Source organism: Bos taurus, chromosome 7 (genome assembly GCF_002263795.3).
Source record: "Bos taurus isolate L1 Dominette 01449 registration number 42190680 breed Hereford chromosome 7, ARS-UCD2.0, whole genome shotgun sequence".
NCBI lineage: Eukaryota > Metazoa > Chordata > Mammalia > Artiodactyla > Bovidae > Bos > Bos taurus.
Window position 1 is genome coordinate 39,676,031 of NC_037334.1, and position 15,367 is coordinate 39,691,397.

At 44.9% G+C, this 15,367-nt stretch overlaps 1 protein-coding gene and 1 non-coding gene across 2 annotated transcripts in view; both read right to left on the reverse strand.

The window, feature by feature from the left end:
- Positions 1–15,367, reverse strand: part of COL23A1 (collagen type XXIII alpha 1 chain) — a 403,501-nt gene that overhangs the window by 358,616 nt on the left and 29,518 nt on the right. Inside the window, exon 2 of the mRNA XM_002689036.5 lies at positions 14,765–14,831. Coding sequence (XP_002689082.4) covers positions 14,765–14,831 — 67 coding nt within the window. The remainder of the gene's footprint in view (positions 1–14,764; positions 14,832–15,367) is intronic.
- Positions 13,322–13,394, reverse strand: TRNAK-CUU (transfer RNA lysine (anticodon CUU)). Its single transcript has one exon. It is a non-coding gene; the product is annotated as a tRNA-Lys (tRNA).

Genomic DNA, 15,367 nt, shown 5'->3' on the forward strand with positions numbered 1-15,367 from the left:
TTCACCACCCATCCAGCCTCCTTCCCCCACCTCCAGTCCCCAGAACAACGCAGACCCTGCAAAGCTGGTTATTTACCCTCCGAAGCTGCCTATCCCATGGTTGGTCAGGCCTGGGGGCTCACTCCAGGGCTCAACCCCTGAGACAAGTTTATAAAGGGACAGAAATGATGATGCAAGCAGCAGAGTGGGACACAGCGAGCCGAACTAAGAGACCAGGGAAAGAGGGACATTTCCATGTGTTTCAGCCACAGCTAATCCTATTTGTACAGTTCAGCAAGGGCAGTTCTTTCTGTCCATGCCACCCACTTCAATCAGTCCCACCAGGATGGGAGGTAAGCTGAGGCCAACCGGTGCCAGGTTCATGGCAGAGCATGCCTGCATTACCTCCAGAAGGCTGTGTATGTCCGAGCTTTAGGATGGTACATGGGGGTGGGGTGGGGTTCCAAGCTAGGTGAAGCCGCAAGAGGGAAAGGGGAGAGGCTCAGTGGCCAAAGGACAGAGAAGAAATTCAGGGAGACATACGTGTTCAGAGGCTAGGCCTTCCAACCTCGGGAGGAGGCTGGGAATGACTGAGTCTACACAGTTTCCAAAGCTTGCTCTATTTAGGCAATCTGGGGATTGGAACAGAATGTACAAGAAACGTTAGCTGCAAATGGTTAAGAAGGCTTCTCAGGGAGATTCTCAAATTCTTTCCCTGTAGGGAATAGATTTCTGACACAGAAAGCAAGTACCCAAGGCAAGCTGGCAGGACTGGATCTGACTCAGGGGTAAGGGACACTGGCCAGCACCTAACCAAATTGCAAATAACTTTAATCACCCAATCATTGGCCCCTGGAGCCAACTCAGAACTCAGCAGAGCACCCTGGCTAGAACTAAGTCTAAGATAAGCAAGAAAAAAAGTCACGTGGTAAAAGCATGAGAAAAACTGAAAGAGAGTCAGGATAAAGTCTAAAAATAAGAAGGGGGTGGACATCCCATCAATGGGCTTCCCCACAGGCATTGAGAAGCTGCCCTTATAGGATCGCCTGGTTCCTGGACAGTGAGGAATTCAAGAAGGATATTGTTGGCTGTGGCAGCTTTATTTATAAATTTTTATTACCCCTTCTCTGTAACAGTTCTCTAACAGACTTGTCACTGTCACTCCACAAATCACCTAAATGTATTTATAATATGAGCTAAATTTTGTGTGTTCCCATAGTAAAAGCTGCGTTTGGCCTTCCTCCCCTCCCCCACCCCCATCTAACACTCAGTGGAAGATCTATTATGATCCTGGGGGTAGCAGGAGTGAGGGGAAGATGGAATATAACACCTGCCTTTTAGAGTTTCACAGGCTGGGGCAGCAGTGGTGACAGGTAGTGAAGCAACCCCAACTACAATATGGAATTGTTGGAGGGGGTCCCCAGAGTACAGTCAGATTACTGAGGAGGGGGCAATTAATTCTGCTTAGAAGATGAAGGTTCTCAGAAGAGGGAAGATCAAAGCTGGTCCATGAGGAATGAATATGGATTCTTCCAGTAAAAAGCTAGGAGGGGAGACATTTTTTAAGCAAAGGAACGACATGCAGGTTCCAAGTGAATGGCATGATTGAGAGACACATTCCATAGGCTTAGGAAGGTGACACAATTTGAGAGATGGGTCTAGAAAGGGAAGCAAGAATCATATTGACAAATGCCAAGGTACAGAATGCATGCTGCTGCTGCTGCTGCTAAATAGCTTCAGTTGTGTCCGACTCTGTGCGACCCCATAGACGGCAGCCCACCAGGCTCCCCATCCCTGGGATTCTCCAGGCAAGAACACTGGAGTGGGTTGCCATTTCCTTCTCCAATGCATGAAAGTGAAAAGTGAAAGTGAAGTCGCTCAGTCGTGTCCAACTCTTCACAACCCCATGGACTGCAGCCTTCCAGGCTCCTCCCTCCATGGGATTTTCCAGGCAAGAGTACTGGAGTGGGGTGCCATTGCCTTCTCCTACGGAATGCATACTTGATCCTAAATGCATGGGAAGCAGGATAAGTGAACTGATTGGCTAGAGAGAAGAGGAAGAATGCACAGGGCCTAGATATGTGACCAAACATTATTCTGGGTGTTTCCCCATGAGGATAGTTTTGGATGAGATAAACATTCAAACAAGTGGACTTAGAGTAAAGCAGGTTGCCCTCCATAATATGACTGGGCCTCATTCGACCAGTTGAAGATCTGAATAGAACAAAAAGAGAGAATTCTCAAAGAAGAGAGAATCCTTAGGATACTAACTGGAACATGGGCTCTCCTGAGCCTCCAGCTTGCTAACCTACCCTAGAGATTTTGGACTTGCCAACCTCTATAATCATATAAACCAGTTACTTAAAATAAGTCTCTCTGCAGACACAGAGAACACACTTGTGAACATGGGCTGCGGGGAGGAAGCAGAGGTGGGACGAATGGAAAGAGGCGCATAGAAATATATACACTACACTATATAAAACAGATAGCCAATGGGAATTTGCTGTATGACTCAGGGAACTCAAACCAGGGCTCTGTAACAACCTAGAGGGGTGAGAAGGGATGGGAGGGTGGAGGGAGGGGCAAGAGGGAGGGGACATATGTATACCTATGGCTGACTCATGTTGATGTATGGCAGAAACCAACACAATATTGTAGAGCAATTATCCTTCAATTAAAAATAAATTTAAAAAAAAAAGTCTCTTTACATAGGTAGGTAGGTGGGCAGGCCAGTAAACAGATAGATAGATATACATATCCTATTGGTTCTGTTTCCCAGGAGAACCCTGACTAACACAGTAAGGAACAAAGACATCTTCCAGACTTCAGGCTAAGACAACACTGCAGCCCAGGCCATCTTCACATGAATCCATGTGTGTTCAGAGTCAGCACACTGTGACACATGCCCACTCAAAGTGAGGCCCTGTGCCGCTGCCTCCGCCTTTGCTGCGTCATTTAATCCAAGAGCTGACTGTGTATCTCCTCTACGATGGCCACTAGTCACATCAAAATGAACAGATCTGAACAGAGTCCTCATTCTGTTCACCCCTTTTAAAGCAAATGGCACCACTGAGTTGCCCAAAAATTTTGGGTGTCATCCAAAAGCTAGGAGTCACCCAATTACTCCCCCTTACTCAGTCCACCTCTAAGTCCTCTCAGTGTAGTCTCCAAAATCCACACCAACTCCATCTGTGTCTTTCCATCACCTCCACCATGCCCTCATCTGGTCTGGACAATTGCAATAACTTCCCTGGAGTTTCCCCACTTCCTCTGCTCCTACTTTCCTCTCAGGCACGCCTCCAAGACATTCTCCCCTCTGTATCAGCCTGAGCTTTTCAAAACATAAACTGGACAATGTCACCTCTCTATTTCAACCCAGCAATGATTTCCCACTGCTTTTTGGATGAAATATACACTCTCTGAGGCCAAGAGGGTCAAACTCATCTACTGCATACTCATCACGCCCATCCCTGCCTGCTTCAAACACTGACCCCTCCCTACCCCCAGAAGACACCCCAAACTTTGGGCTACCTAAGAACCAAATCACTGTTCTTAGGGCCTTGGGATATCTTCCCAAGATATGCCTAGCTTCTTCTCCTTATGCAGATCTTATCATCAATATTCCCTCCTCAGAGAAGCCTCCCTGACCTCCCTTTCTAAAGTAGAAAATCTCAACACCAGCCCCACCTGCATCCTCTACTAAAGCACGTGGTCCGTGCCTCCATAGCTCTCATCACAATTCAGAATTATCTCATTTATCTGTAAGTTTATCTGTTTTATTTGTCTGTCTCCTCCACCCCATCCATGACACTTGGAATGTAAATTTTATGTGGCACAGACCTTGTCTTGTTCACCACTGTGTCCTCAAAATCTAACATGGTAAATACATTTTAATGAATAATAAATAAAATAACAAATAACTACCTTCTAACTTTAGGATTATGGTATCAATACGAAAGAGTGGCTAATTGAAGCACAGAGAGGTTAAATAACATGCCCAAGGTCATTCAGCACTAAATGGCAGATCCAGGACTCAACTCCAAGTCTGTTTTACACCAGAAGATGAACTGTCCATCACTCCCCATGGGTGTCTATAATAACCAGTGTCTATGCACACTTTTCTGCTTTAATAGATCCTTTAGTAATACAATATTTATTAAATACAAACACCTCTGGTGCACCTGTGATATTCCAGGTATCTTGCTGTGTGGACCATGGACGTTAAATAAGACAGGGGCTGTTTTCCCAGGAGGCTTCCTTGGTAGCTCAACCAGTAAAGAATCTTCCTGCAATGCAGGAGACCTCAGTTCAAGTCCTGGGTCGGGAAGATCCGCTGGAGAAGGGATAGGCTACCCACTCCAGTATTTTCAGGCTTACCTGGTGGCTCAGCTGGTAAGAATCCACCCGCAATGCAGGAGACCTGAGTTCAATCCCTGAGTCGAGGAGACAACCGCAGCACACGATGAGGTAGGCAGGATGGGTGTGACCCAGTAACACATTTGGACAGGCCTGTGACTAGCCCAGGGCCAGAAACAAACTGTTTTTGCTTTTTGAATGAATACCTTTCAGCTGTTTTGCTTTTTGTTCCTGATTATGCTGGTAACGGATGCCCAAATCTAATCACTCAATGATTGTCACTGTTCACACTGTGATACTATCCTCAGTTTTCTCCCCATTCTTGAAATACTGTGGGTATCTTTCCCATATAAAGGGCTATGAATGTTATTCTCTACATTCTTGCTACCGTAAGTGATGCTCTGATAAACATCACTGTCACCCGAGTACAATGGTCAGTGTATATACTGAAATTAGAAGTGCAAATGCTTGGGAAAAGTTTGTGCTTTTCAAAATGCTGTTTATGTGCCAAACTGTCCTCCAGAAAGATTGAAACAAATAAACATTATCAATCTGATCAGTGAAAACTAACATCTCATTTTACTATATATTTCCTCAATTATTCATGACGTGGACCATCTTTTCTAGGGCCCAGAGCAGAATACATTCTGCAGAAGCATTCACTGAAGGAAAGTGCCAGCATTTGTAATTTTCCTACTAGGAACTCCCTACTCATATCCTTTGTCCATTTTTCCACTAAGATATTTGGCTTTTCCTTATTCTTTTGCAAAAGTACTTTATAGCTCATGAATATTAGCAATGTGCTTGCTATATGCGCTGAATTTTTTTCAGCTTACCATTTATCTTTAAACTTTAAGGTGGAATCTTCTTTCTGTTTAAGAAAATTTAAATTTAAACTTAAATCCTCTTTCAGAAAATTTAAGCTTTTAAGCTTAAAACATTAAAGAAAACATTTATTCTATAGCAGAATTTTTCAACATTGGAACCACTGACATTCGGGTGGGATAATTCTTTGTGTTGGGGGCTCTCCGGTACATTGTAGAATGTTTAGCAGCCTTCCTGTCCTCTACCCACTAGATGCCGGTAGCACCCTTCAAGTTGAGACAAATAAAAAAATGTCTCTAAACATTGTCAAAATCCTCCAAAGGCTAAGTCATCCCTGGCTGAAAACTGCTGCTTTGTGGTTTCTGACTTCAGTACCGTGCTTATAAAGTCTAGTTCACTTCACAGCTTTTACAAGTGACCCATTGTATTTTTGTCTTGCCCTCCATGGTTTTATTTTTCACAGTTAAGTCTTTAGTCCATGTGGAATATACTTTGGCATAAGAAGAGAACTAAGAAACGAAATATTATGACTGCATTGAACTCACCCCTGGGAAAAGGCAGTCCCGCCATGTGCGTAGCTCTTGATATGAGAGACATTTAATAATCCCAATGTACAAAGTTATATGACACCTCACAGAGTGAAGAGTCACACCTGTCATCCAACAGTTGGCATGGAGTTGGCCAAGATGGCCAAGACACTTGCAGGCTCGTCTTCCCACAGCTTCAGCAAGTCTCTACTGGGTTTAAACAAGACGTGTTCAATAAATGTTGGTCGAATGGGACTATTTTAGGAATATGTTTGCTAGTGGCTATTTTACCACTTATATAATCAACATCACCTGAAATCAACAACACACCACTCGGTTCTGGAGTCTGGAAAATTCTCAACCATCTTCCGTTTTAGTAGGAAAAGAACACCAGAGTGAAAGATTAACTCTGTATTTCACTGTCCTTGGTTTGAGTTTTGTGTACTTTCTAATATATTTTTTAAAACATTAATTATCCTTTAAAAAAATCCTATTAGATTTCTATAGAATTTAATGAATATAGTGGGCTCCCTCTAGTGGTCATAGAAAATCTTCAAATCCCAATGGTCATTACATGGCTAAACCTCAAGACCGTTATTTATAGGACACAGTATATTTTATAATTAATAGGTTCAGAGTGGCTAGACAATACCTTAAGAGAAGACTTCTAATTATTTTCTTCCATCCATCAGTGGATCTACAAATTGGTTTCATAAGATCACTGTCTAAAACTATGGTTATCATCTTCCTTTCTAAATCCCTCTTTGGGGATTTCCTGTTTCTGTTCAGGATATCTCCCTCCCCCGGGCTTGAAGCTTTGGGTATCTTTGTTCCCTCCAGTGCCCATCCATCCTGTTTGTGAGCTCTGTCCACCACATGGCCCAGTGCCTCTCACAGCTGTTCCCTGCCATCAACTCTCATGGCCCTCATTCAAGTTCTCATGACCTCTCCTCCAGGGGAGTCATTCAGCAGATACTTATCATCCCTCTTTCATACTCCAGCATTGTCCTAGGCTCGGGATGCATTGGGCAGCAAGACAAGACCAGCCTCATCCTGAGCACCCTCTCGGTGGGTGATGAGATCCAGCTCATCCACCATGCTGTTTCTATAGTCCTCCTCTTAAAGCTGGACTCTCCTGACACACCTTCAACCGTCTCCCATGGAATGAAACCCACATCCCTCCAAAATCAAGACCCGCCCTCACTGCCCTCCAACCAAACAGAGTTCCCTGACACTCCCAGAGCTCAGCCTCTGCTCAGGCTGCCAGACCTTGTGGAATGTGTCCCCAATCCTAGATGGCTAAGATGCCAACAAGTTTTCAAAACCCTGCCCAACTGTCATCTATCCCCCAGGTCTCCTTGATCGGAGGTGATCTCTCCCTTCTTTTAATTTCTCTGGGACTTTTTTCCTCTAATAACTGGGTCTGCAAGTCCTGTAACAATCTCAGTCAATATCACCCATAGGACAAACACAAAATTGGGGGTAGAGAGAGATGAATGAACGAACAAATTAATGAATTCTCCAGGGAATTCTGGCGGGATAAAAAAAATCAGACACACAAATTATTTTCTTCAACTTTGTACAGTGTGAATAGTGGGATAAACTGCCATTGAGTTACTTAGTTTTACCATAAACACAAGTCAATGAGGATTTAACAAATTAAAAAAAAGTATCATTTTTAGAAGTCTATAAATAAGAAATAACTCAAAGGGGATAGCAAGTTTTTGCTTCAAAGTACAGTAAGCAATGGTGACCCACTCCATGACTCTTGCCTGGAAAATCCCACGGACGGGGGAGCCTGGTGGGCTGCGGTCCATGGGGTGGCTAAGAGTCAGACACGACTGAGCGACTTCACTTTCACTTTTCACTTTCATGCTTTGGAGAAGGAAATGGCAACCCACTCCAGTGTTCTTGGCTGAAGAATCCCAGGGACGGGGGAGCCTGGTGGGCTGCCGTCTATGGGGTCGCACAGAGTTGGACATGACTGAAGCGACTTAGCAGCAGCAGCAGCACAGTAAGCAAGTTCCTAAACCAACTAATACAGTAAACAGGCTGAACAGAGTAACTCTGACCATTTATGTTCCACCCTGTGACATTTGCCATAGAATGTATCAGGTTTTGTATCACTTCCCCATTGAACTTCATGCTCTCCTAAGCAGTTTCATTCCTCTGCTCAAACTTCCAAGCATTTTCACAGACCAGCCAATTTCTAACTCTGATTAATCTGCTTATTAATTTCTGGAAAGTCACCCTACACTTGCAAGCGCAGTGCCTGTCATTTGGAAACCACATGCCAATGCCATACCTCTGGGATATGATGCAAGGACACAAAAAGGCACAAAAAGGAAATGAAAACTATTAACTGTTTTTCTGAAAAGTTCCTAATACTCTCCAGGGCAGGTTGAGCCCAGTTAAAACCAGTGCAAACTGGACGGAGCTCCATGTTTGGCACGATGAGGTCTTCCATACGCCATTAGTGGCTGACAAGAGTTCGTGGGCCACAGGTTTTCTTTTCCTTTCCAGTTCCCTACTTCTGGGCTCTGTCACTAGCATTTTCTCACCACGTCCCAGAAGAACATGCCAAGAAAGTCTGCCAGGCCTTTGTTGTTTCCTCTAGAATATTTCCAGCCAACTGCCAACCCTGAATCGCCTTCTCCCTATCTTTCAGCCCTGACTGACACGGGTGAAAATCAGTAAGGTAAGAGGCTGCGCACGGTGGATCTGGCCTGGCCTGGGGGTAAGGGATCTGGGATCCTAACCACCAACTCACTTTCAGGAAGCAGTGCCAGGCCCTGTTACAAACTCTCTACAAGCTCATTCAGTCCTGCATGATTCCATGAGGTAGGTACTATTAGAAACCCCACTTCACAGAATGAAAAACTGAAGCAACAGAGTCATGGAGTTGGTAAGGGACAGAGAATTTGAATCAGGCAGTCTGGGTCCAAAATTCAAGTGTTTGATCACAGAGCCGCACTGTCTGTTGGACCAGTTCAACAGAGGGACAAGACTTAGTGCTTGAAGTAGAGGCAAATCTCTTGTCAAGCCCGGGGTCCCTGCTGAGGAGCTCCTGGACACGTCTGGCCAGCTGCCCCCAGGAGCAGGACTAATGTGGTTATATATTACTTGTGTCCACCCAGCTACACCCCTTTTCTCTTTTTCTGACAACAGCACCCTAATTCTCCTTGAGGTAACCACCCTTTCCCACTCAGCCCACATGATTCTGCTAGTGTCAACCCTCCCCCACACCAGCCTGCCCTCAGGTCAAAGAATGGTCACATGACCCACACCTGGCCAATCAATGTGTCCCATTCTCCAGGCACAGCAATTAGTTCAGGGAGAGGCATCTGTCCCAAGCCAGCAAATCAGGATCAACTCTAGGACTTCTTTCTTTAATCATGGTAAAACATAGACAAAGTTTAAATAATTATTTTAACCACTTAAAAGTGTACAATTTCATGGCATTTAATGCATTCACAGTGTTGTATGTGTTTCCACAACTTTTCCATCTTTCCAAATGTAAACTCCGTACCCAGCAATAAATGCATGCCAAGTCACTTGAGTCGTGTCCAACTCTTTGTGACCCCATGAACTATATAGCCCACCGGCTCCTCTGTCCATAGGATTCTCCAGGTAAGAACACTGGAGTGGGTTGCCTTGCCTTGCCCTCCTCCAGCAGTGAACCCGCCACTCTTCCATCTCCTGCATTGGCAGGTGTGGGTTCTTTACCACTGTTGCCAGCTGGGAAGCCAAGTCAGCAACAATAACTCCCTGTATTAGTCTGCTTGGGCTATCAAAACTAAGTACCACGGTTTGGGTGACTTAAACAACAGAAATCTATTTTCTCACAATTCTGAAATTTATAAGTCATAGATCAAGGAGTCAGCATGGTTGGTTTCTGCTGAGGCTTCTCTCCTTGGCTTGTAGATGGCCATCTTCTCCCTGACTTCACATCATCTTCCTTCTGTGTGTCTGTGCCCCAATCTCTTCTTACAAGGACATCAGTCCTAGTGGATGAGGGCCCACCCTAATGGCCACACTTTATCTTATCTGCTCCTTTAAAGACCTCCATCTCAAATACAGTCATATTTTAAGAGGTACTATTGCGGGGGGGGTGGGGGCGGGTAAGTACTTGAACATATGAATTTGGGGAGGATACAATTCAGCCCATAACACTCCCCATTCCTCAATGCTGCCATCTTTGAGAATGGGGAATGCTCTACCTGCTGGGGTTACTCAGAAGGTCTGATCTACTGCTGGGGCCATTAGTGGCCACCTTCTCACCCCAAGGAGATGGTATCTGAAAATGACACAGGGAAGAACGGAGAGATGGAGAGAAACCCCTGAACACAGATATACCTGACCTATACTCTATCTCTAACCTCTCCATTCCAGTTGTATGAGCTAATATGTTTCCTCTTTGTTTCTGTTTTAACATAATTAAAAGAGCTAGTTAACGCAAGGAGCTTTTACACCATAATGGTCCATATGTCCAGGAGGTGCAGGCCGTACCTACACAGCAGCTGTTCAAATCCAGTCTAGAGTCAAATCCAGGCCTCTCAGGCTCTAGGGTGCCAGTCCTGACCCATCCCTTGGGATGCTCACGTGTTCACAACACAGTGGGGACCAGGTGGTGCCCGAGTCTCCCACAGAGGCGACTCTGGGGTCACCCCCTGCCATTGCCCTTCCGAATTCCAAAAGCCCAAACAGACTGAGGGCTCCTGTCCTTTCAGCACAGTGACCTAAAGCCCTGCAGCAGTTCCTCCCTTGTGATGACTTTCAGTACAGAGCAAGAGGAAGGCAGGGGACAGGGCAAGACAACAGGCATCCTTTTCACCAACACTTCCTTGAAAGACAGTCTGTAAGAACACAGGATGGGAAACAATTCAAATGTCCTTGGGGTGGGAGGACTGGCCCGGTACCTCATAGGACTGCCCCAAAACCTGACAGGATTCCTCATTTAACCCAAAATGAGGCAGCATTGCTCTCTGATCCATGGACTGATTCAGATCATCTCAGAGGGAAACTGCAAACTGAGAAGGCAACACAGGGACAACATATTTGTGTAAAACCAAGAGGGGAGCTACTCACTGAAATGGATCTAAATGACCTCAAAAACTGAGCTGTCCAACTCTACAGCAACCAGCCACACGTGGCAACTTAAGATTAAACAAGCTTTTGTAAAATTTAAGTACAGTCGATTTACAATGTTGTGCAAATCTCTATTGTATAGCAAAGTGACTCAGTCACACACATACATTCTTTTTTTATATTCTTTCCCATTAGGGCTTATTTATAATGCTATACATTAGGACCTTGTTTATCCATTCTAAAACAAAAATTATAAATTCAGTTTGTCACTTATAGGAGCCACATTTCAGGTGTTTGATAGCCCCACGTGGCTAGCAGTAGCTGCTGTATTAGCAGAGAGAAAGAACATTTCCATCATCACAGAAAGTTCTATTGGAAAGGACTGCTCAAAAGGACCTCAGCAAATGGGTAAAGGGCCCCTGGAAAGGGGAGCAGGAGAAACAGGGCAGAAAAGGGGAGGGGAATTATGTTTTACATGTAATCTTTTGTAGTACTTGTAGTACACATATTATTTTCCTATTCAAAAATAAACATTTTAAAACTTTAAACACATTTTAAAACATTTAAGTACATAGTAACATAAGAAAAGAAGATACTGGAATCCCCAGGGACACGGGTAAGCCACATGAATCTACAGCCTGGAGCTCTCTGCTGAAGGAAGAGAAGTCTCTTCTGGGGCAGGTGTATGAGAAACAGCAGCACCAGGGGGCTCCTAGGTGGCAGCCCCACATACCTGATTCACACCTGGTGGTGCAGGAAGCTCCTATGTCCCTTACATTTTGATCATCTCAGCAACTTCATAATTAGAGTGATTAATAGTCCCATTTATTTTAGTTTCCTGAGGCTGCCACAACCAATGACCACAAATGAGGTGACTTAACATGACAGAAACCTATTCTCTCACGGTTCTGGAGGTCAGAAGTCCAAAATCAAGGTGTTGGCAGGGCTAGCTCCTTCCAAAAGCTCTTAGGGAGAATTGTGTCCATGCCTCTCTCCCGTTTTTGTGGCTGCTGACAATCCTGGGTTTTCCTGGGCTTGCAGAAGCATCACTCTGGCCTCTGCCTCCATCTTCCCATGGACTTCTCCTTTGGGTGTTTCCGTGTCTCAAATCGCTTAAACCTCTGTGTCTTATATAAGAACACTCGTCATTGGTTTGGGGGCCTACTCTAAATCCTGGATGACCTCATCTCAAGATCCTTATTATGTCTGCAATGACCCCATTTCCATGTAAGGTCACATTTACAAGGATTAGGGGTTAGGACTGGGACGTATCTTCTGGGGAGACACAATTCAACCTCAGCTATATTGTTTTATAGACAAAGAGTTCAAGGGCCTCTCACTTGCCTGAGGTCACAAGGCTAGTTCAGAGCACAGTTCAGCCACTCATCCCACCACTGACTCCAGTAAGAGAAGAATCTTGACCTTCCAGCCCAAAGCCTACCCTCCTTTCAGCCTCAGAGCTCCCCGAGCACCCACTTCACAATGGGCAATACACACAGAAGAGCCGCCCCCTTCTCTGGCCTGGCTTATCTGCCTGCTGCATCCTAGGATCTGACAAAAGACTACACTGTCCCCTGGGCCGTGGGAAGAAACGGGGCCCGGGGGATCCGTGGGCATCTCAAATGAGATGGGGATCCAAGTTACAGAGGGTGGTCTCCGTGTCTAGACGCCAAATTCTGGAGGGCAGATCAAAGCCAGAGAGAAAGGGAATGAGTTAAGGCTTCTGGTATTGGAGGAAAAGGTCTTTGTGCTTCTTATGGCAGAGGCGAATGTGCTAGCCTATGGGGTTTCACACTGATAAAAGGTTCTAGTCTGAAGGGCTCAGATCAATCCTCCAGCTCAAGATGACAGGAGAGAAAAAGCAGATGTGGACATGGGTGTGCACTGCAGCCTGACACAGGCTGTGACGCCACACCCCCTGGGCTATGCTGGCCTCACCTGCCAGGATGGCCTGGGTACAGCCACAAGCCCCTCAGACAATGAACGACAGCATGGTGATGCCCAGAGAGGAGGGCAGGTCACCATGGTCTGACCAGCTTTCAGCCTCCATGCTCATACAAGAGACCTTCTTGGTGGGTCAGGAGTCCCTGGGGGAAGACAGGACACAAGACTGCCTCCAGGTCCTGGCCTTTGACCTGTATTTCCTCCACAACGTCAAAAAAGCCTGCAAAGCCCACTCCAGTACTGGAATCATTTACTGATACAAACAGTGGGTGGCTGGCCAAGATTTGGACCTGGTTTGCATATATTTGGGAGCTCCATGTCCCCTCACTGCCTTCCTTCTCCCTCTCCATCTATCATCTGTATCGATGATTTTCAAACTTTCAGTCAGCAACCCACAGCAAGAAACCCATTTCACACTGGCAACTGCAAATATAAATAGCTGAAACAAAAACCTCAGTATTTTTATTCCAGTCTCTGCTAGTTCAAAATTTCAGAACACTGGCTACAACCCACATAACTGATTTTAAGTCTCATAAATGCATTGAGACTCCCAGGTTTGTTTGTTTGTTTTTGGCCACACCGCTCAGCTTGTGGGCTTTTAGTTCCCCAACCAGGGATTGAACCTAGGCCCTCAGCAGTAAGAGTGCTGAGTCCTAACCACTGGATCACCAGGGAATTCCCAGTGACTCCTAGTTTTTAAAAATCTCATTTACATAATTCACATGATTTTACATCCATACAATACTCAGAAAGAACAGGGAAGGAACAAAGGGATTATTTTATACATTTTGCAGATCAGCCAGAAATTCATTGATGGAACTGAAATTTTTTCCCCCATTGAATTGCAACTTCTGACTTTCCGATCTGCTCATGATGTCATTACTTATCATGTCCTTTTCCGTCCTATTAAAATCTTAGAAAGAAAGTGAAAGTGAAGTCGCTCAGTGGTGTCCAACTCTTTGAGACCCCATGGACTGTAGCTTGACAGACTCCTCTGTCCATGGGATTTTCCAGGCAAGAATACTGGAGTGGATTGCCATTTCCTTCTCAGAGTTCCTATCAAAGGCTAGCTCAAGCTCAACTCCCACTGGGTCCCCAGAGGCTGAATTTCCACAGCACAGGTCCACCTTTGTACAAATCTCAGGGCATCTCCCAACCTGGAGATAATAACCATAGGTAAGCTTAGTTTCTGGACCAGGTGAAATGGCTTCAAATTGCCAGGTGAAATGCCAGGCAATTTGTCTAATGGAAGGCACGATAGCAAGGAATAGGGCACCTGGGTTCAGCTCCTGTGTTCTCTCACCTTGTCTGGCATAGTGAGATGTCTGGGAAATGTTATGATTTTTCACTCACTCACTGGTATTATACACTGTTCTATAAAAGGATAAGTTTAAGCCCTGAACACAGTGGGGCTGAGACTACACCCTAAATTCTCAATCATAATATGTGCAGAGCTCTAATAAGGACAACCAGAAGACCTAATACGGATCAGGATTTGAGTCACACGGACTAGGAACCAACAAATCCTCATTTCTAGTTACAGCCATCCTGGTCTATACCACCAAAATCCAAGAAACATGATTATTTGAACAAATCAGACCATGTTTACAACCCCTTTCCTCTTCCTCTACCATTATTCCCTCTATCTTCCCCCTTATGTTTGAAACAGAGTTAAGAACACAATGTTAACACTGTGTGGATGGTTCATGCTTGTTTCTCCATCTTTTTTTTTCTCCATCTTTAAAAAGGGATGGCTGCTACTTTCCTAGCATTTGAGCCTTTATTATTAGTCATCTCAAAGAGTTTTTAGCTCCTCCACCAATACCACTGCCCTTATTTAACCAAGTCAGTTAATTTCGCCTGAATATGTATGACACACCTACCGCCGAAGATGTAGGAAGAAAGGATGATCCACAAGATACCATAGATAGCCTGAAACCTGAGATGATTCTCTTGACCATGGCTTTGGCAGTTTTGAGCAGACAGAAGAGAGAAGGCCAGGTCTCTAGAAGTCAGGAGCCATCAAGGATTGAACATCCACTTACCTGGGGGGCAGACACAGTCTGTCGGTGCTTCTCGAACTGTCCGGATCTTGACTGGTCCCTCCAACTTCTGAATCAGGAAGAAACGGGGGGAAAATAAGGATGAGTGTCGGATGACATGGGGTAGAAGTGGAAAAATCAGCAAAAGCCAATATGTGAAAGATCTACAGTGTTGGTGCTGGTGCTCTCAAGAACAGTTTTTAAAGGATCATTAAATTCTATAGGCAGGTTTAGACTGGGAGAAGAAACAGAAATAAACACTAAGCAATTACTTGGGAGTCCTTGAATAGAAAGTGGCAGGTTTCTGCTTTGTAATTTTTCAAATATAAATCCGGGAATGACAAAGGGACCTGCAGTCCCTGGTATGAAGACAGGAGGGCAGAGCAGAGGGAGGCCAGGTAGGGCCAATCAAAACTTACAAGAGTTTTGTAAGTAAGAGTTTTATAGTTTCTGGTCTTACATCAAGTCTTAATCTAAATTAATCAGTCTTAATCCATTTTTAGTGTATATTTGTGTATGGTGTTAGGAAATGTTCTAATTTCATTCTTTTACACAAAGCTGTCTAGTTCTCCCAGCACCACTCCTGAAGAGGCTATCTTTTCTGCA